At 37.2% G+C, this 20,450-nt stretch overlaps 1 protein-coding gene across 4 annotated transcripts in view; it reads left to right on the forward strand.

Annotated features, from left to right (window-relative positions):
• The window catches only part of TAF1A (TATA-box binding protein associated factor, RNA polymerase I subunit A), a 42,414-nt gene that overhangs the window by 17,640 nt on the left and 4,324 nt on the right, over positions 1-20,450 (forward strand). For all 4 annotated transcript variants that reach the window (XM_072647779.1, XM_072647781.1, XM_072647780.1 and 1 more), the window contains 5 exons: positions 3,011-3,141; positions 4,730-4,888; positions 7,798-7,864; positions 8,624-8,747; positions 15,534-15,688. In XM_072647779.1, coding sequence (XP_072503880.1) covers positions 3,011-3,141; positions 4,730-4,888; positions 7,798-7,864; positions 8,624-8,747; positions 15,534-15,688 — 636 coding nt within the window. The remainder of the gene's footprint in view (positions 1-3,010; positions 3,142-4,729; positions 4,889-7,797; positions 7,865-8,623; positions 8,748-15,533; positions 15,689-20,450) is intronic.

Below are 20,450 nucleotides of genomic sequence, written 5' to 3' on the forward strand. Positions count from 1 at the left end.
TAAGCATACCTCTCACAGAGCAAATGGCTTAATTTCTTACTTGGCAGATGGTAGCCATCTGACAAGAGCTCCTTCAACTCCAGACACAAAATCCCAGAATTTTACAATTGAAATGCATCTTAGTGACAGTCTAACCCACTCTATACCTGAAAAACAATCCTCTGTACAATGTGTTTGATAAGTAAATGTCTATCCTTTGCTTGAAGATCCTCCCCACCAATGGGATAAGGACCTGGTATTTCTCGAGGTGTCCTGTTACACTTTTGGATTGCTCTGACTTTTAGGAAATTTTTCCTTACATCAAACCTAAATTTATCTCTTGGCATCTTCTACCCATTTCTGCTAGTTCTGTCCTCTGAGATCAAAGACATTAAATCTGATCTCTCTTTCACATGACAGACTTTTCACATACTTGGAAGAGAACATGCTCCCTGTTTCCAACCCCTTCCAACTCTTCTTCACCACTCCACAGTTTTTTCAAGTGATCTTCATTTTGTTTACCCCTGAGCTCTTTCACTATCATGTTTGTCTCCTACATACTTTCCAGCTTATTAATGTTTTTCCTAAATGATGGCACCTAATTTAATACACTTCACATGTGGTCCTATGAAAACATAGGACCTCAGGATTGTCACCTCCCTATTCCTGGAAGCTATGTCACACTATTGACTCATTAAACTTATAGTCTATTAAAACCACCACATCTTTTAAAAATTAATATTTTCCCCTCTTCACATCTCCCTCCTTCCTTTCTTACAGTAGAGACTTTCATTTTGTCTGTAAGCCTGGGGTCTAACACAGTGCCTTGCACACAGTAGGTGCTTATTAAATCTTCATGGTTCGTCTTTTTGGCTCAGAGAAAAAAGTCTTTCTTTGCTTCTCATTCAAGCTATTGTCTCTGTTTGTGCCCATTACCTTTGGGTCCTGTCTCTTACTAATTTTATCCTCTATGCATCTTCAATCTTACGATTGCAGTAAATGCCTTGCATTTTGATTGGGTTTTGTCAGTTCTATACAAAATTTTCTGCCATATCCATCTATCATCCTATCTCTTTACCTCATGGTTAAACTTCTTGTGAAAAGTCGTTGATGCAAGAGGCCTGTATTTCCTCACCACTAACTGTTCTACATGCCTTTTAATCTGCCTTCTGTCCCCACCATGCTATTGAAATTCTGTTTTCAGAGGTCAATAGGATGACGTTTAGTACCCAAAATCTATTTTACTAGCTATGTATGTTTGGGGGAGTCATTATGCTAATCCTTAGTTAAATCATCTATAAAACGGATGATATTCGCTCTTTCTACTTCACAGGGTATTAGAAAAGTATTTTGTAATTATTGAAACACTATGCAAATATGAGTAATTGTTTTTTACTGCCCTAATTATTTGTGTTTGAGTCATATCTCCCTAAAAGACGTATCTCCATAAGGGTAGGGCTTATATCCTTTCTCAAATTTTTATCTCCCTCAATACCTAGCACAGTAGTCCCTTAATAAATGTTTGGATTTAGAGGTTTACATTTAGGAAGCCTTCCCTCGTTAATTACATAACCTGCACATTGATTTCCTTATTTCATGTCCTTTATACAGTTAATATTAAACAAATTAAGTGTTGAGGTGTTGCTATGTTTTGTTTGATTGTTGCATATGTGCATGTTCAGTTCCCCCAGCTGGCCTATATAAATTTTTCAAAAGCAGAGACTCTAGTAAAACATTCTGCCCACAAAGCATTTGATACCCAGGAAACACTCAGTGACCTGTAAATGATTAGGATCAAATTTCAAGTCAATATTTCCCTTTCTTCTTACCCTTTTCCTTATAAAAGACCAAGTAAATATTTGACAGCTGGAGAACTTGGTCCTCTACCCTTTTCCTGCCATAGATCCTCTTGGCCTTTCTCTGATGGCTGCTAGTTCTGTTCTTTAGTAAAGAGAAATGAAAAGTTACAAAATGTGTATATAGCTTTTCAGATTTTATTTAGCTTCAAATGACTCTCTTAGAAAGGGTGGTCAAAAAGTTTTGTGTAATTAGCAAAGAAATGGAACACTTGGCCTCATAAGTATCATCTAGTAATTGCTCCTGGCTTCTGTGGCCTTGAGTTAGCCAGGTTCTGGGGTATCTGGCTTCCAAGAGTCCCGCTTACTGGATCATACCACCCATCCTCATGCTGCTCACAGATTAATCTTCTTTCTGCACACCACTGGTCATGCAGTTCCTTATACCCTTCCAGCTGTTCCCTGTTGCCTTGTAAAGTCCACGTTTCTTAGTCTGGCATTTAAAGCCCTTCATTAGAAGATGCCACCTTATCTTTGTAGTTGTGGCCCATCATACTTCCTGCAGTACATTCTGTGTTTCGGTAAAGCCGAGGCTACTCACTATGTGTGACCTTACTTGTTCACACTACCCTGCATGCCTGGAATTTCCACCCTGTTTTCTCTTTCCTCTGACTTGCCCCTCCTTCCCATATCTACCTACTGAAATTTTGTTTTTCAAGACCTAGTTCAAGTATCATTTCTTCTCTGAGCCTTCTCTAATCCTTCCTCTCCCCAGCTGAAAACAGCTTGTCCTTCCTCAAACCTGGACTAGCTTTTTGTGCTTAGTCCTTCTCTTAGTCACTCGCTGTAGTCTGTTTTGTATTTTAATTGTATATATTTCATATCTCCCCTGCTGTATTGCAAACTTCATTAGTTTAGGGACAGTGTCTTACCTCTTTGTCATCCTTTACTGATGATCTCATAGGGACTGATAAGTGGTGGTTAAATTTATTATTCAATTTTTGACTCTATCCTAGGACATGTAGATCATCTCTTTTGCATTTTTCATGTCACTTCTTAGTCTACTGGGTTTTTTTTAATTTCCATTGGCAAATCTACACTGGCACTAGCTAAATTGGTTTCTGGTACTTGGAGACCCTTGTTTCCCTTTTTTGGGTTTATAAGGTGGTGATGTGTCCCTGATAGGTCTTGCTTTTGGGTGACTAAATAACTTTGAAAGTTCAATCTTTGGGCAGATATGGATACTTTTGCCAGCAATGCAGCAACCCAGGATATGCACAGCTACTTCCGACAGGCATCACTAAATCTTCATGAGATCATTGAAATTCCTGGAGTATGGGACCCTTTTGTAAAGAGTTATGTAGAGGTAAGCAGATTGCTCAGAATTTAACTGGTTCTTCCTTCCCTGTTGTAAGTATAATCAAAGACTTTACTTTCTTTAATAGCCTAGAGGGAAAACTGTACAAAAAATAATTGTTATAGCCTTGAGTCCATGAATCTGTATAATTTGTTTATTTACTAATATGCTATGAATATTATGCATCTACTTTCACTGTTTGATAACTTATTTATAACCAAATATTTACAGTGGAGTAGGATTCTTTTTTTGTCTTGGTTATCATGGGTCAAACAGTGGTTAAGTTGTAAGTATTTAGACCTGGAATGAAACCTAGAAATAATAATAGACTAAATTCCTCATTTTACAGATGAGGAAACTGAGGCCCAGTTAAGTAACTTGCCCATGGTTGCCCAATAGATACTAAGTAGATGAGCTAGGCTTTGAAACCCAGGTCCTTTGACTCCAAATTCTGGCATGCTTTCCACTGTACTAGAACATATCTCAATTCTTCATTATTGTTAAGAGAACCTGAAATAAAGCAGATTTTTAATACCTTGAAGATTGTAGGATCAGTTAAAAAAAGTCTGAAAACAGGATCACAGTAGAATGATGAATTACAGGAGTAAGAAAGTCATTATGTCAATACCATGAGATAGTTGTGGTTAATTTTCAACAGATCAATGCTGACCTTTCACCACTTAGTTGTTGATGCAGGGCTCTGGCACCATGGAGTCTTTCAAGTGCAAGAGAGTTGTATTCTTAAGGTACTTGGCAGCTAGGCCTGCAGATGGTGATAAATTGGGCAGGTTGTTCATTGAATGCCAGACTCAAATGTCAGTTGTGGTAATAATGGCATTTGTAAAGCCATTGATCAGTGCCCTGCCGCAAACAGTAACCTAGGTGGAAGGCTGGGCCCCTGAAAAAGAATGAAGATTCCTGCAATTCTCTCTTTTTAGTTTGTGAATATAAGTTTTTGAACTTGGATGCATTGCTTTGAAGCTCTTAGCTCCTTAAGCAAGCTGCTGGCAATGAAGTGTAGCGTTTGGAATCAGTTCCCATCCAGCCTTAGACACTTACTAGTTATGTGACCTTGGGCAGGTCATTTAAACTCTTTTTGCCTCCACTTTCAATAAGTCCTATTCTACAGGGCTGTTGTGATAATAAAATGAGATAATATTTGTAAAAAGTGCTTGGCATAGAGTAGATGCTATAAGAATCCTTATTCCCTTCCCTTCCCCTGCTTAAGGGTTCCCACTGAAATTTTGGGACCCTTTGGGAGTAGCCTTATGCTCCAACCTATTGTCAGTAGTCCTTCCCGCCACAGGACATGGAATTGAATGGAAATTGTGTGTGTGGTTAAAGCTTTAGTATAACATTTCTTCTACCATAAGGGAAACTTTTGCCAAGTAAAAATCCATCAAAAGCAAAACTTGCAACATTTCTTGCTGTCTCTTTTATATTGTTTCTGTATGTAACTTGCACAAATGAAACAAATAGTATGTTGTGGTCTTTTACTGAGTCAATAATAAGTTCTTTAGAAATCTAGTTAATGTTACTATTACAGAAATGTCTTAATGTTTCTGATTTTGTGGTGGTGACTTCCATTTCCTTATAGATGCTAAAATACTATGGAGATCAGGATGGAGCCCGGCAGGTGCTCACTGACTATGCATATGATAACAACTTTCCATCAAATCCAAATGCTCACATCTACTTATACAAATTTCTGAAGAAAGAAAAGGCACCAGGAGATAAGTTGATTAGTGTGCTTAAGGTATAACATTTTAAAATTTCAACCAGATCTTGAATATTGATAAAAATTAAGTAGAAATTTTCTTTTGCTTTTGTCAAAAGATATTGATAAAAACTTGTATGCACATTTGACTCAAAATATGATATTCTTAATGTAAAGACTTAAAACACAAATGAAAGATATTTTTTCTTCCATACCTCCCTCACAGTAAGCACCTAGAACTGATTCCTCTGATTGAGAGTAGCAGCCTGATTATGGGGAGAGAAATCTCTGACGATAACTGATGTAGTAGTTATTACAAGAGATCCCTTACTTACATAGCATCAACCTATATATGAATGATAAGGAAGGAATTTTTTTGCTGTTTTTGCTGCTTAAAATTTCTCTTTTAATTTCCTTTCACCTGTGCCTGGACAGACCTCCTCACCAACTGTGGCTTCCATTTCTTTCCTTTCCCATTCTAGTCCAAGGAACATGTGTAGTTGCCTAAACTGGTGATTGGAAAGAGGAATCATTAAAACATTGGGACTCTTATCTATTGTTTTCTCCCCAGTACCAGAGCTTTAGCAGTAGTCTGTAGAGAGGAGTCTTAGGTCCTCTCCTGTCTTCTCTGTTTCTTTCCAAGACCTCACCCACAAAGGTCCTGTGCTTGCTCTTATGATAAAATGGTTAGGGAACTCATTGAGTCTGTGTATATACCCAAAGACTCACCATTGTCACTTATAGACGCCTTTGTCTTCCTTCCTCTGTAGGTCTGGGTTTATTCCAGATCTCATGAGCTTGTTTTTTCAAATAGATTTTGATAATTGTATTTGAATATAAATGGTTTCCTTTGTAATGCTATATATTTTATACATTTAAAAACATTATTCAGAGAAGGGGTCCCAGAAGCTTCATCCAACTTCCAAAAATCATGGTGCAGAAAAAGTTAATATCCCATGTTATAGGGTCTAATAAGTAAAAACAAATCATTATAAGGACACCATGATATTGAATCCTTTTGTCCTTGACTGTCTTTAGAAAATCTCTGTAGGAATAGGGACTTTGCTTCAGGAACAGGGGGTTAGAGAAAAACTAGGACCATATTTATATTCTGTTCCATGGCCAGGGGAGGAGAGGATTCCTATTTGGAACCAACAGAGAATGAGTGTGGAAAACCTATCTCTGGTGCTCTTAAAAGATAAGAAATAATGTCATGGAGTCTGGATTGAACAGGGAGCCCAGGGATTTCTGGTAACAGAAAGCCCTGGTCCTTTTATTTTGTTTGTAAGTTTTAACAGTATTTTAAATTTAGTTTTATTTAGTTGATGTCTTCATAGTCATTCTTTTTTTTAGTGTTCCTTTATTGTCATGCCTAGTACTTAGTTACTTTCTGTATCCTGAGTGTTGGTTCCTGTAGCCACCTGGTGGCACCAAAAATCAACTTTTTATAGGGTACAAATGATCTCTTAGCAAACTATATATTTTTTTTAGAGAATTAGAATCTCAGTTCATTTTTATATTATGTATGTATTTATTATTTTTTATTATTTATTTTATTATTATCCCTAATCTATGAGGCTAATGTGACTGACTTCTTTAGCAATTGCTCACATTGTTAGGTGGTTCTGTAAAAAGTGCCCTTTATGATATTTGTCATGCTTCCTTTAACAGATTTTTAAAAAGCCAAATACAAAATTGACTATGTTGTGATCTGAAGAGTTCCTTGAAAATGTGGGTCCAAAGCAACTTAGCAAGGAAAAAAAATGAAATGAACATTTCTTGTATTAAGTATGTTGAAATGAGAAAAATGATATTTTCATTTGAAATTCTAGATTTTTCATATGCAGTTTATAATACTACTATGTTAGATACATTCAAATATGTACCTATATTGATATGGTGCTTTACAATTTTCAAAGTACTTTTATGTACATTATTTAGTTTGCACAACAATCCTGTGAAGTAAATGTGCAGAAATTTTTATCTCCATTTAAAAAATGACCTTTCTGAGATTTAAGTTTCTCTAAGTGATTTGCCAAAGGACTAGTAAAGATGTAGATCTGTGTCAGAATGAATGAATGAACAAATGAATGATCATTTATTAATAATATAATAATAGCATATATATAGTGCTTTAAGGTTTTCAAAGCACTTCACAAATATTACTTCATTCTATCCTCACAACAACCCTGGGAAATAAATGCTCTTATTATTCCTATTTTACGGATAAGAAAAGTGAGCCACACAGAATTCAGGTCTGCCTTTCTGACTCCAAGTCTAACCTCCACCTGCAGCATCACCCAGCTGCCTCTTATTAAGCGCTTACTTTATGCTGGTCACTGTGCCCTTCACCTCCTATTTGTGTTTGGGATTTTTCCCCACCAAACCAGGCTGTTTATGTTAAAGGCTATATTCTAATTCTTTCACAACACCTTGTATTTCTCAGCAGATTGTTTGTTAAATGCATAAGGGATCAAGTGACCTGACAGAACCCTTTGTGCCTATGCAGATACTTCTGCCAAAGCAAGCCTTCTCTCTTCTGGGAACTTTCGTTTCAAGTGAACATTGCATAACTTCTTATAATCAATAACTGTTACAAATTAACATAACTTAATTTTGTGTCTTAAAAAATTCTATCAATTGTTTTCATTAGTATTGGTTTTAAAAAAAGAAATGAGGAAAGAATTAATGTAATTTTAGAGTCCAACTGGATAGTTCTGATGGTAGAAAAGTCAAGCTGGTTTATTTATCTGCAGGAAAGATTTTTACAGTATTGTAAAGGACACGTTTTGGAGTTGTCAAAATAAGATGGAAATAACACATCCTCAAATTGTTTAATTTTCAGAGAAAAATTGGTTTTTGAAGAAGACACTTCTTTGAAATGAGATAAAATCTTAGAAATAATCTGCTAATTTAGTAATAACAATAAGCACCATTTTGTTTTTCAGACTTTGCACCAGATTGTGCCTTCTCATAAGATTATGCTAGAATTTCACACATTACTTAGAAAGTCAAGTAAGTTGAAATATCATTGAACAGACATCTTTCTTTGTGTAAACAAACTACCAGGGTCAGAAAAGGCTAGTGAAGGAAATGGCTCCAGAGTTATTTTCCAGTTTATATAACCTGTCCATTATAATCACTGCTAGTCTCCATTCAGTGATTAAAAAGATGCACTTTTTAATGAAAGGAAGTAAATTAGTTAAATCATTTCCAAATACACCTGTTTCCAATGCCTCTACAAACCTGAAGACCTCCATTGAGTAGAAAAAAAGCCCATCTTCTGTTGCCTGTATTACATTATGGAGGCACTTTGGCCTCTCTCTTATTATACTTGTCTCTTGATCATTTCAGAATGAGTAGGGAAAGGAAATGAAATTCTGGGCAATTCAGGAAAAAGGTATAGAGAGGAGGAGGTTGAAACACTTGACTTATGCTGAGACTTTGAAACTACCCATATGTAATTATCCATATTTTTTTTACTCTGGCAGTATCATGCTCTCCTTTAGTATTATCATTAGTTGGAATTTTGCTTTGAGTTGTTTTTCCGTAATGAGAATTTACAGGTATCAAACCCACAGCCCTAATGGAGGCAAACTAACCAGTTCAATTATTCACACGCACCCATCACAGGTTGTGCTTAGTACGATACTTTCTTCTAATCTGTAAACCAGACCAGAATATTTAGTAGCCAAGAGTAACCCAAAGACTAATTTTTGAGTCTCTTTCAGTTCAGTTGCTGTACATTAACTTGACCTTGTATTACCATTGCAGAGAAAGAAAAACACCGTAAACTGGGGCTAGAAGTTCTATTTGCAGTCTTAGATTTTTCTGGTTGCACTGAAAACACAACTGCTTGGAGGTACTTGGCAAAGTATCTGAAACGAATGATGATGGAGTAAGTATGAAACATCTTACATAGCTGAGACAGTGGAAACAAAATGACTCAGGATTCTGGCTAGACCCAATGATGCAGAAAGAGTAAGAGGATCTATATCTTGTAAATTTTTAACAAGTTCTCATTTTTTTAAATAGTATTTTATTTCTTTCCCAATTAGATGTCAAAGCAATTTTTAACATTCATTTTTACAAGATCTTGAGTTCCAGATTTTTTACCCTCCTTCCCTCCCTTTTTTACTAAAATGGTAGGCAATTTGATATAGGTTATACATGTGCTATCATGTAAAAACATATTTCCATATTAGTCAGAGTTGTGAAAGAAGAAACAGATCAAAAGGAAAAAAGCATGAAAAAGAATAAAGTGAATGAAAAATGTATGCTCCCATTTTCCTTTTAGAGTCCTTTCTCTGGATGTAGATAACATTTTCCTTCATGAGTCCTTTGTACTTGTCTTGGATAATTGTGTTGGCTAAGATGTTGATAGTTGATCATCACACAGTGTTACTGAAACTACATACAGTATTTTTCTGGTTCTGGTCATTTCACTTTGTATCAGTTCATACAAGTCTTTTCAGGTTTTTCTGCTATCTAGCTGTTCTTTATTTCTTATTGCACAATAGTATTCCATTACATTCATATATCACAGCTTGTTCAGGCATTCCCCAGTTGATGGGCATCCCCTCAGTTTCTAATATTTTGCTACTATGAATAGGGCTACTATGAATATTTTTGCACATGTAGGTCTTTTTCTTTTCTTCATGATCTCTTTGGGATACAGACCTAGTAGTGATATTGCTGGATCAAAGGGTAGCACAGTTTTGGTTGCCCTTTGGGCATAGTTCCAAATTGCTCCCTACAATGATTAGATCAGTTCACAACTTCACCAACAGTGCATTAATATCCCAGTTTTCCTCAGAATTGTTTTAATTTGCATTTCTCTAGTCAAAGTGATTTAGAGCACCTCTTCATATGTCTATGCCTTTCATTTCTTCGTCTGAAAACTACCTGTTCATATCCTTTGACCTTTTATCAGTTGGGGAATGGCTTGTATTCTTATAAATTTGATTCAGTTCTCTGTATATTTGAGAAATGAGGCCTTTATCAGGATACTTGCTATAAAGATTTTTTCCTAGCTTTCTGCTTTCCTTCTAACCTTGGTTGTACTGGTTTTGTTTGTGTGAAAGCCTCTTGATTTAATATAATCAAAATTATCTCTTTTACATTTCATAATGCTCTCTATCTCTTGTTTGGTCTTTGTCTATGGCACCTTTTAGCAAGATGTAGTTTCCTTATCTCTTAATTAAGTGTATTTTTGCTTTTGCTTTGTCTGAGATCAGGATTGCTATCCCTGCTTTTTTCTTTTTTTACTTTATCTGAAGCATAATATATTTTGCTCCAGCCCCTTACCTTTACTTTGTATATGTCTCTTTGCTTCAAGTGCATTTCTTGTAAACACCATATTATAGGATTCTGGTTTTTGATCCACTCTGCTATCTGCTTCCATTTTATGAGAGAGTTCATTCCATTTACATTCACAGTTATGATTACTGTGTATTTTCCTCCATGCTATTCTTCCTCCTGCCTTTCCTCTCTCTCCTTTTACCCTTTCCCTCCTTGACAGAGTTTTTCTTCTGTCCACCACTTTCCCCATCTGCCTTCTCTTCTATCAGTGCCCAACCTACCTTTGCTTAATCTTCTCCCATCTTACTTTCCCACTGAGTAAGATAGATTTCCATATTCAACTGGTTGTGTTTATTGTTCCCTCACTGAACTAATTCTGATGAGAGTAAAGTTCAAGTGATATTCATTTCTCACCCTCCCATCTTTCCCTCCACTGTAATAGGTTTCTCATGCCTCTTCATGTGAAATAATTTACCTCATTCTACCTTTCCCTTCCTTCTGTACCCAATGTACTCCCCTTTTCATCCCTTAATTATTTTTTTGTCATTCCCTCAAATTCATCTTATACCTGTACCTTCTGTCTGTGTATATTCCTTTTAGCTGTATTATTAGTGGTATAATTTTCCATAAGCCCTCATGACTGACACTGTCAAAGGCTTTGGTCAGATCTGTAAATATTGTGTACAGATCTCTATTCTGCTCTTGGCATTTCTCCTGGAGTTACTGGGCAGCAAACACCATAGCTACCATTCCTCAGTCATTTTTGAAGCCACACTGGCTCTCAAGTAGCTGACCATCTTCCAGATGAAGGATCAGCCTATTTAGGAAGACTAGCAAGAATCTTACTAGCAATGACTAAGAGAGAGACCCACCCTGTGATTGTCACAGGACAATTTATTTCCTGTACCTTTGTAGAGATGGACAGTGGAGGCATCCTTGAACTCCTGGGGAATAACCTCCTCTTCATATAACCTGGAAAATATCATTTAAGTTTTGATTGCCCAGAGAAGTTCATCAACATTGTACCTCAGTTTCGTGATGACATGCTTGCCTGGGTTCTGGATAATGGACAATGCTCTCATGCTTTTCCTGTCACTAGTGCAGTGAAACAAGGCTGTGTGCTTGCTCCCAGGCTTTAGTATGATGTTTTCGGCCATGTTGTCAAATGCTTTCAACAAGGATGAACGTAGCATCAGGGTCAGCTACTGCACTGATGGCATATTCTTCAACTTGAGAAGGCTACAAGCCAAGACCAAAGGGGAGGGAGTGTTGGTGTGTGATTTTCTGTTTACAGATGATTGTGCACTCAGTGCAGCCTCTGAAGCAGAGATACAGCAAAGTTTGGATCAATTCTCTGCTGCTTATGCTGATTTTGGCCTAATAACACCAAGAAAACACACATACTCCATCATCCATCACCACCATCCATATGTTGAACCATTGGTTATAGCAAATGGAGAAGTTTTGAATGCTGTGGATAAGTTCACTTACCTTGGTAGTATACTTTCCAGTGATGTACACATTGATAATGAGGTTGATGCATGCATTGCCAGAGCTAGCTTAGTGTTTGGCAGTTTCTGAAGGAAAGTATGGGAGAGAAGAGGTATTAGACTGACTACCAAACTGAGCCATTGTGGTGACCTCATTGTATTATAAGCCTGTGAAACCTGAACAGTATTCCAGTGCTATGCCAGCAAAATGAAGCGCTTCCATTTGAAGTATTCTAAGAGGATTCTGAAGATCACCTGGCAGAGTGATATACCAGACACTGAGGTCCTTTTTTGAACTAAACTGCCAAGTATTCAAACTCTGCTTCAGAGAGTGCAACCCTGATGAGCTGACCACATTGTTTGAATCAAAATGTATTCTTGCCAAAAAGACTATTTTATGAAGAACTTACACAGGGCAAGTGTTCACATGGTAGTCAGAAGAAGTGATACAAGGACTCTCAAGGTCTCTCTCAAGGTCTCTCAAGAACTTTGGAATTGATTGTGTGACATGAGAGACACTGGCACAGCACCACTTAGCATGATGTGCTAACATCAGAGAAGGTGCTGTGTTCTGTGAGCAAAGCAGAATTGAAATAGCTCAAGAGAAACACAAGATGCACAAACTTAGAGAATCCACCCCAAATGATCACACGGACTATCTGTGCCCAGTCTGTGGTAGAACATTCCGAGCTCATATTAGTCTGATCAGCCACAGTCAGACACACTGAAACTTAACTCTCGCATAGTGATGCCATTTTTGTACTCTTTGAGAACAAGGGACAACAACCAACCAACCATTAGTGGTACAATTTTTAAGAACTACAAGCTTCATCTTCCCCTATAGGGATTTAAATAGTTTAGCTTCATTGAATCTTGTTTTCCTTTCGCTTTTTACCTTTTGAGGCTTCTTTTGGTCTTGATATTGGAGTTCAAATTTTTTTGTTTGATTGTGGTCGTCTTCTTATGAGAGCTTGAGATCCTTCCATTTTATTGAATGACCATTATGCTTAGTTTCACTGGATAGGTGATTCTTGGTTGTAGTCCTAGCTTTTTTGCCTTCCATAGTATCATGTTCCTCACCTCTGATCTTTTAATGTTGCAGCTACTAAGTCTTGTGGCAATCCTGATTGTGGCTTCTCGATATTTGAATTGTTTCTTTTTGGCCACTTGCAGTGTTTTTCCCTTGACCTGATAGTTCTGTAGTTTGGCTATAACTGGGGAGGAACCTGCAGCCTCAAGGCCACGTGTGGCCCTCTAGATGCTCAAGTGCAGCCCTTTGACTGAATCCAAACTTCACAGAACAAATCCCTTTAATAAAAGGATTTATTCTTGGACTCAATCAAAAGGCCACACCCAAGGATCTAGAAGGCCACATGTGGGCCTAGGGTAGAAGGGGTACTGTCTCAAGCTTCTTATGCCAGTGGCTGCAGGCCCTGGCTATTTACCTAGTGCTGCACTGATGCTACCCTGAGGCTCATGAGGGACCCTCCTGTCTGGTGCCATACTGAAGGGGTGGGGTGGGGGGGGATGACTGGTGTTCTTGGAGGTTGTAGGGGTCTGGCAGCTTACCTGGTCCTGAGCTGGGGTTCTAGTGCTGATGTCTGGTGGAGGCTGAGGCTGAGGCCAGTGGAGTATTTCTGTGTTTCCCCAGGCTACCCTGAAGCACATGGTGGTTTGGCGACTAGAGGCTGCCTGTTTGCCCAGGGCTGTGCTGAAGCACAGGGCTGGCAGCTGCCAGTTTGCTTAGGCACCCATAGGGTTGGCCTGGGGCTGAGCTGAAGCACGTGGAGTTCTGACCACTGGAGGTTGTCCATTTGCCCAGGGCTATGCTGAAACTCATGGCTGTTCTCAGAGCTGGAGTCTGCTTGTTCCCCTGGCTATGAGGCAGCTGGGGGTCCTGGTGTTGGCATTTGCCTGCTCAGGGTTTCCCTATGGTTTGCTAAGGTGGGGCTTGCTGCCAGCTTGCTGGGACTCATCCAGTCCTGAACCATGCTGCCCTTTTACCTGAATGAGATAGACCTTGTCTGCCAGTCTTTTAAGTTTCTTAGGCTTAAAGCTTGTTTCACCCTGTCTTTTTGCTGGTTCTGCTGTCCAGGATTTGTTTTGGGGCACTCTTTTATGTTTGAGGGTGAATATGAGAGGGTTATGTCAATTTCCTGCTTACTCCAATAAACATTTCTTAAGTGCCTGCTATATCAGATTTTCATTTCTTATACTTTAGCTACCAATTCTTTAACATCTTCAGGGCCTTTCAGCTTCATGAAGTCCAAAGTCTGAAGCTGAGAGGCCTGTTATTTATTCTTATGGAGTGAAATAGAACTGCCATGCTGTCCAACTGAGTGTGTTATCCTAGCAGTACACTAACTTGGGTATTTAAATGTCCAGTTTGAGTTTAGTGAATAAGGACTAGTAAGTGAGCACCCCAGTTCTATGTGTACTGTAAAGAACTGATTTGTTATGTGAATGGTAATATCTTTCCATAACTTTTAAGATCCTGCTGAAGAATTCTTCTGTGGCATACCTTTGAAGGAGAGAAAAGCTCATGCTATTTGTATAATAATAATATGCTGTTTTGGTTTTTTTTTTGTCTTCTTGCATGACTCTTATCTCACTAGAGGATGGCTTCGATCCTCATATCTCTGGCCATGTTATATTTGGAGGCATATTCGGAAAAATGGGCTTCCTTTCATTTGCCTTTTTTCCTTTTTTTCTCCTTTCTTTACATGCCACTATATGAAGAAGAGGGGAAACATCTGAACAGGTTTTTTCCTGGGTAGTTTTTAAAAACATACCTATTACATTTTTGTGAGAAGGTTAATTTTTTTTCTGGAATTAATATTTAGTAATCGGATAATTGTCTGGTTTTTTGTACATTTAACCAAATCTCTAAATGTTGAGTCTTTGAGGATTAATAGCTGAGTCTTTGGTGGAGTATAAAGCTATTGTAAACCCTAGATTAGATTGCATACTTTCAAAAGTTAATCCATTTGTCTTGTGTTTTTTGTAAAATTGGATTGCTGAGCTCTTTTTGTGATGGTAAAGAATTAGAAATTGAGGGAATGCCCATCGATTGGGGAATGGATGAATAAGTTGTGGTATATGAATGTAATGGAATACTATTGTACTATAAAAATGACGAGCAGGCAGGCTTCAGAAAAACCTGGAAAGACTTACATGAATGGATGCTGAGTGAAGTGAGCAGAACCAGGAAGAGATTGTGTAGTAATCAACTCTGATTGACTTAATTCTTCTCCACAATACAACAATCCAAGAAAATCCCAGAATGAACTCATGACAACAGATGCTATCTGCATCCCAGGAAAGAGCCGTGGAGTCTGAGTGCAGATCAAAGTGTATGATTTTCCCTTTTTTGGTCTTTGGTGTCTTTTCCCTTTTGTCCTCTTTCTTCCTTTATAACAAGACTAATGTGGAATTTTGTTTCCATGATTGCATATGTATAACCTATATCAGGTTGTTTGCCGTCTTGGGGAGGGAGGAGGGAAGAGAGAGAGGGAGAAAAATTTGGAACTCAAAATCTTATAAAAATGAATGTTGAAAGCTATCTTTACATGTAATTCAAAAAAAATGAAATAATATTTACCAAAAAAAAGAATAAAATAAAATAATAAACAAAAAATTGGGCTGCTAATTAAGATGGTAGGTCTTGCTAGCACATATACTCATTAAGTGAAGTTGCTAAGCAAAATTTTTCCTGAGTGGATAAATGAAAAATAATGTGTAGATTTAATAAGACAATTTATTTCTGTAATGTTCTCCCTCATATTTATCTCCCTCATTATTTAAAAATATCTTCCTTTCTGTTTTTCAAATGCTTTACTAAAGTTAGTCTATTTTCCAGCCCTGTACTCCCTCTCCCCATTTTTCTCCTTTAGAAAGCACCTAGACTGGATTCAAGACGGGTGGAGTTCTAGAAAGGACTGGTGGCCAACATTTCACTTTAGCTACTATCTAGCGAAAAAGAATTGGAAAGAAAATAAGATGCTGGCACTGAAAAAAGCCTTCACATCTGGAATATTGTTAGGAAAAGGTATGTACCTTTCATTTCTCTATGTCAGGTTATCAGTGTGAGAGTATAAAAGATTACTGTTGACCTCAACTACCAAGAATATTTATGTGAATAATTGAAATTATTCAATAGGCAGAGATATACAAGTTTGAACCGAATAGTTATATAATACGCTAGAGACTCTTAGACGTGGTGGTGTTGGGCACAGTGTATTGCAAATGGATAGTCTTTTGCCCTCAGCAAAGAAGGATGGGAATGTGGTTAGAGATTCAGATAATATGCTTAGTAAGAGTTCGTAGGGATTGGGTCTACCTGTTTGGGGGGTGCCATGTGTATTTTTATATGGATGATCATGTTTGACTTGTAATGTTGTGTTAGTTTAAAGTATTATTTCTAGTAGTGTAATATGGAACTCTGAGGTGCAGGATGAAGTTGGAAACATCCTACTGTCTTACATAATCTGTCTATTGCTAGCTTGAAAATTTTTTGGAGTTCTCTGCTTTTTCCAGTCAGGGAATCAAAAATATAATTTATTAGCCATGTTGCAGTAATACCATTAGGGATTCATTTTTTTCTTCCAGTGTAGAAAAGACAGCATCTTTTCTGTCAAGAAAAGAAATGTGTCTGTTAGTTCAGCAAACAAATTCTCCTAAGAGAAAAGAGGAGACAGTCTTTACTTTGTGAGTTATGTTGGCTGCTTGACAAAACTCTCATTCTCTTGATCCCACTTCAGTGTGGAGAGGCAGATAACATGGGAATAAGTGCTGTGCAGTGACTGTTGTTCAGGCTCCAGCAAAGCATGTTTAGTGAGACTGCTCAAAGAAGGTTACACGAGGGTCTCACAGTGATGTTTGCTAAAATATCTTCTTCCTGGAGTGTAAAAGTTTCCTGAAAAAGTCCTGTCCTTGCTTGGATTCCATAGTTCAGTTTCTGAGAGATTTATTCTGATTAATTCTAATAACTGCCATTGATACGACCTTTTAAAGCTTATAAAACATTTCTTCTTTTATAGTTACAACAGACTTGAGGGATAGATACTACAAGTTCTATCTGCTGATATTATAGGTATTAACACTACAGGGTGCCTAGGTGGGGCACTATATAGTATGCTATACCTGGAGTCAGAAAGACTCATCTTCCTGAGTTCAAATTTCACACTTTCTAGCTGTGTGACTCTGGGCAAGTCACTTAACCCTGTTTGCTTCAGCATCTAATCTGTAAAATGATGGAGATGGAAAAGGATGGAGCTGGAGAACGAAAGGGCAAAACACTTTTTCAAGAAAATCCCAAATGGGATCACAAAGAGTCAGACACAACTGAAATGTTAATGTTAATACTACAAGTCTATTAATACTACAGGTATTAATATCATAAATTTTTGTAGATGAGGAGACTGAGAAGTTAAGTGACTTGTCTTGTCCTATAGCTAGTAAGTATCAGAGAGAGGATCCAAGCTCAGGTCTCCCTTGACTCTACTTCTCCTTATCTTTATACTCTAACCTCCCTCACCCTTCTTCCACCTCTCCCTATGATGTTCTCTTAATTCCCATATAGTTAGGCATCAGGAAATAATTATAAATTCTGGAGTTAGAAGACTTACGTTTGAGTCCTAGCTCTGCCTCCTCCCTACTCGCTGAATGACCTTGGGCAAGTTATTTAACCTCTCTGTGTCTCAGTTTTCTCACAGACTTATGAAGAAAACACTTTTAGAAAGTAAATTATTATTATAAATGGCTATATTGCTGAATAAATGATTATTGAATGAATAGCATAGTTTTATGAACTAGTTTTTATATTTAATATAGCTTATGTTTATATGTTTTATATTCAATGTAGCTTATTTAATATGATCTATGAAATACACACTTCAACAAATATGACACATAATAAAACTTAGTTAAATCATATATAACAGTTCACAAAACCATGTTATTCAATCTTCATAGATTTTTCTTTGGAGAAATAATTACATTTATAGCTTATATAATTTCAAACAAAGTTGATGAATAAAACTGCCTGTCAAGAAGATAACAAACACAAATAAATATCCACACACTTATATGTAATAAGTACACACACACACACACACACACATGCACACACACACACACATACATACACATACACACACATATATATTTAGTCTTAATGAAGAGGGGTAAAGATTGGCATAATACCTAAGTCATTTAAAGAAATGTGATTCCAAATACAGTTTATTAATCAAATTTTACTTTGCCAAACTAGTATTTATATCTCTTTGTGGATTTTTCCAATGCTATGGGAATTTAATTCACACTAGTCTTTGATTAATTCTTATAGATGGAAAGCAACAACCGAAGCAAGCTGATTTTCTCCTATCTTAGAGCAGGGGTTCTTCATCTGGGGTCTGAGAAGTTGGGCTTTTTTTTTTTTTTAATATTTTGATAACTGTATTCCAATATAATTGATTTACTGTGCAATCCTATGTATTTTATCTTATGCACTTAAGAACATTTTTTCTAAGGAGTATATAGGCTTCTACCAGATGATACAAAAAGGTTAAAAATCCCTGGTTTTGGGGGTTTTGGGGTTTTTTTCAATAAGGCCCAAACTCCCTTTGAGGAAGCCATTATAACTGGTCTCTTTAATAAGGTTCTTTTCATTGCCTTGGATTAGGAAAAGAAATAACCATAATTTACATAATAATTTACTCATTGCTTCATGGTAATTGTAAACCCTAAGGCACACCAAGCCACACAAGCTAATTTTTATTATTATTGATTCTTCAAACACTCAAATGGATCTGTAATCTCATTAGTTTGAATATTCCTTCATATAATGCTGTTGCCTATGCCCTCCTCCAAATTCACCACAGAGAGTCTACTTCAATGCTTCAGAAGTCCACATTGCTATCTCCTGATATTGCAAGGATACCAGGGAAACACTGGTGATATCTATCTCTCACCTTGATAGCATCATTGGCATGTTACCTCCTGCTAATGTTTCCCTGATGACTTCTTCTCTTTCTTTTTCAAAGTGCTTCATTTACCAATGTTTTTCCATTGCTCTCTGTGTAATACTAATTTTTTGGTTCTTTTGAGACTTGTTTTTTTTACTTCATAGCCATGCAATAGGACCAGAAGAATTTGATGTTAAAAAGATGGGCCTTTGTTTCTGGGAGAAGCTTGGAGTCATGAAAGGAATTTTACAACTTCTGGAAGGCAGTCTATCCTACTCTCAGCCTCTTGTTTAAGTCTAAGGCTAAATCATTGTCCTTTTGTATTTTCCATCTTTCCATCTCACATATACATAATGATGGACAAGCTCTGTAGGTATTTTGCTTTTTCTCCTATCTTCCTCCCCTTCCCCGACTTCTTAATCCTTGCTCCATGAAACTTCCAAGAGCTTTAGTGCAGAATATATAAAAGAAGGTGTGGGTCACAGAGAATTTAGGTATTTTAGTGGTATATCGTGTAGTTTTGACTGGGTAACACTGACAGAACACGTACAATATATTTTATGTATACATACATATATATGTACGCACACAAACATACAAATATATATTTACTATCATGGAAACAGTTTAATAAATATTTATTGAATTTTTAAAATAAAAAGGCATACACTGTAGAGATAATGGGTTAGAAACATTTGAATTTCAGCACATTTTATGTTACTAATCTTGGAAAGCAATTTGTTTAGTAGCATAGTCACCGGTCTTGAACTCACATTGCTTGTTTGTTTTACATTTATATCTCTAGTATATTCACAATATTACTATCTAAATCTTTATTTCTCTTCAGAAGGACTTAGCTGGGGTCATCTATCAGGAGCTCCATCTTCTCCTGATACCTACACTTCATATCTCCTAAAAAACATCCATTCTTTCCTATTGCTCCAACCGCAGAGGAAGAAATAGCCTCAAATGCCAAGGCTACATCCCTGTACCTTTGTCTCTGTTACCATCCCTTTCCATCTTTTCTAAGACCTTACTCCATTGAAAATCAACTATCTCGATAAAATCTTTAATTTCTTTTTCTTAACTTGCTTCGTCTCTGTTGCCTACAAATATGCCCAGATCATCCCTTCCACTTAATCCTGTTATTCTCTCAAACCCTATCCTATATCTTCCCTCCCTGTCATCACCAAATCCCTAGAATAAACTAAATACTTTTGTTCCCTTTCCTTTTTTTCCTTCCATTCACTATATACTCCCTTATAATATGACTGTGAGCCCCATCACTCAATTGAAACTGCTCTCCTAGACTACCAGTGACATCCTAACTTGCTAAATCTAGTGGATTTCTCAGTTCTTGAGATCATAGATCTAAAATAAAAAAGGCCCTCAGGAGCTGTCTGATCCAATATCTCACTTTACCATGAGAAAACCTAGGCCCAGGAAGGAAGTTAAAGTAAATTATTTGCCAAAGGTTGTGTCCAAGGTAGGATTTGAACCCAAGTCCCCTCCCTCCCGAGGCAGTGTACATTTCTTTCTGTTCTATTTTCAGTACTGATGACCATTCCCTCCTTCCTAAGGTGTTCTAACATTGAGTTTTCCTTTTCTTCCTCTCACCTCTCTAATTACTTCTCATTCTCTTTTGCTGTGTCATCAACCATGTACTCAGAATGCCTCAGGGCTCTGTCCTGAGACCTCATCTCTTTTTTTGTCTACACTCTCTCTCTGATTGATCTCATTGCCTCCCATGTGTTTACCCATCTTCTGTGAGACAAGATATTCAGCCCTTATCTCACTCCTGAGCACTGATTCTGCATCACCAGCTGCCTGCTGAACTTTTCCTCT

This window comes from Notamacropus eugenii, chromosome 2, assembly GCF_028372415.1.
Source record: "Notamacropus eugenii isolate mMacEug1 chromosome 2, mMacEug1.pri_v2, whole genome shotgun sequence".
NCBI classification, from domain to species: Eukaryota; Metazoa; Chordata; class Mammalia; order Diprotodontia; family Macropodidae; genus Notamacropus; species Notamacropus eugenii.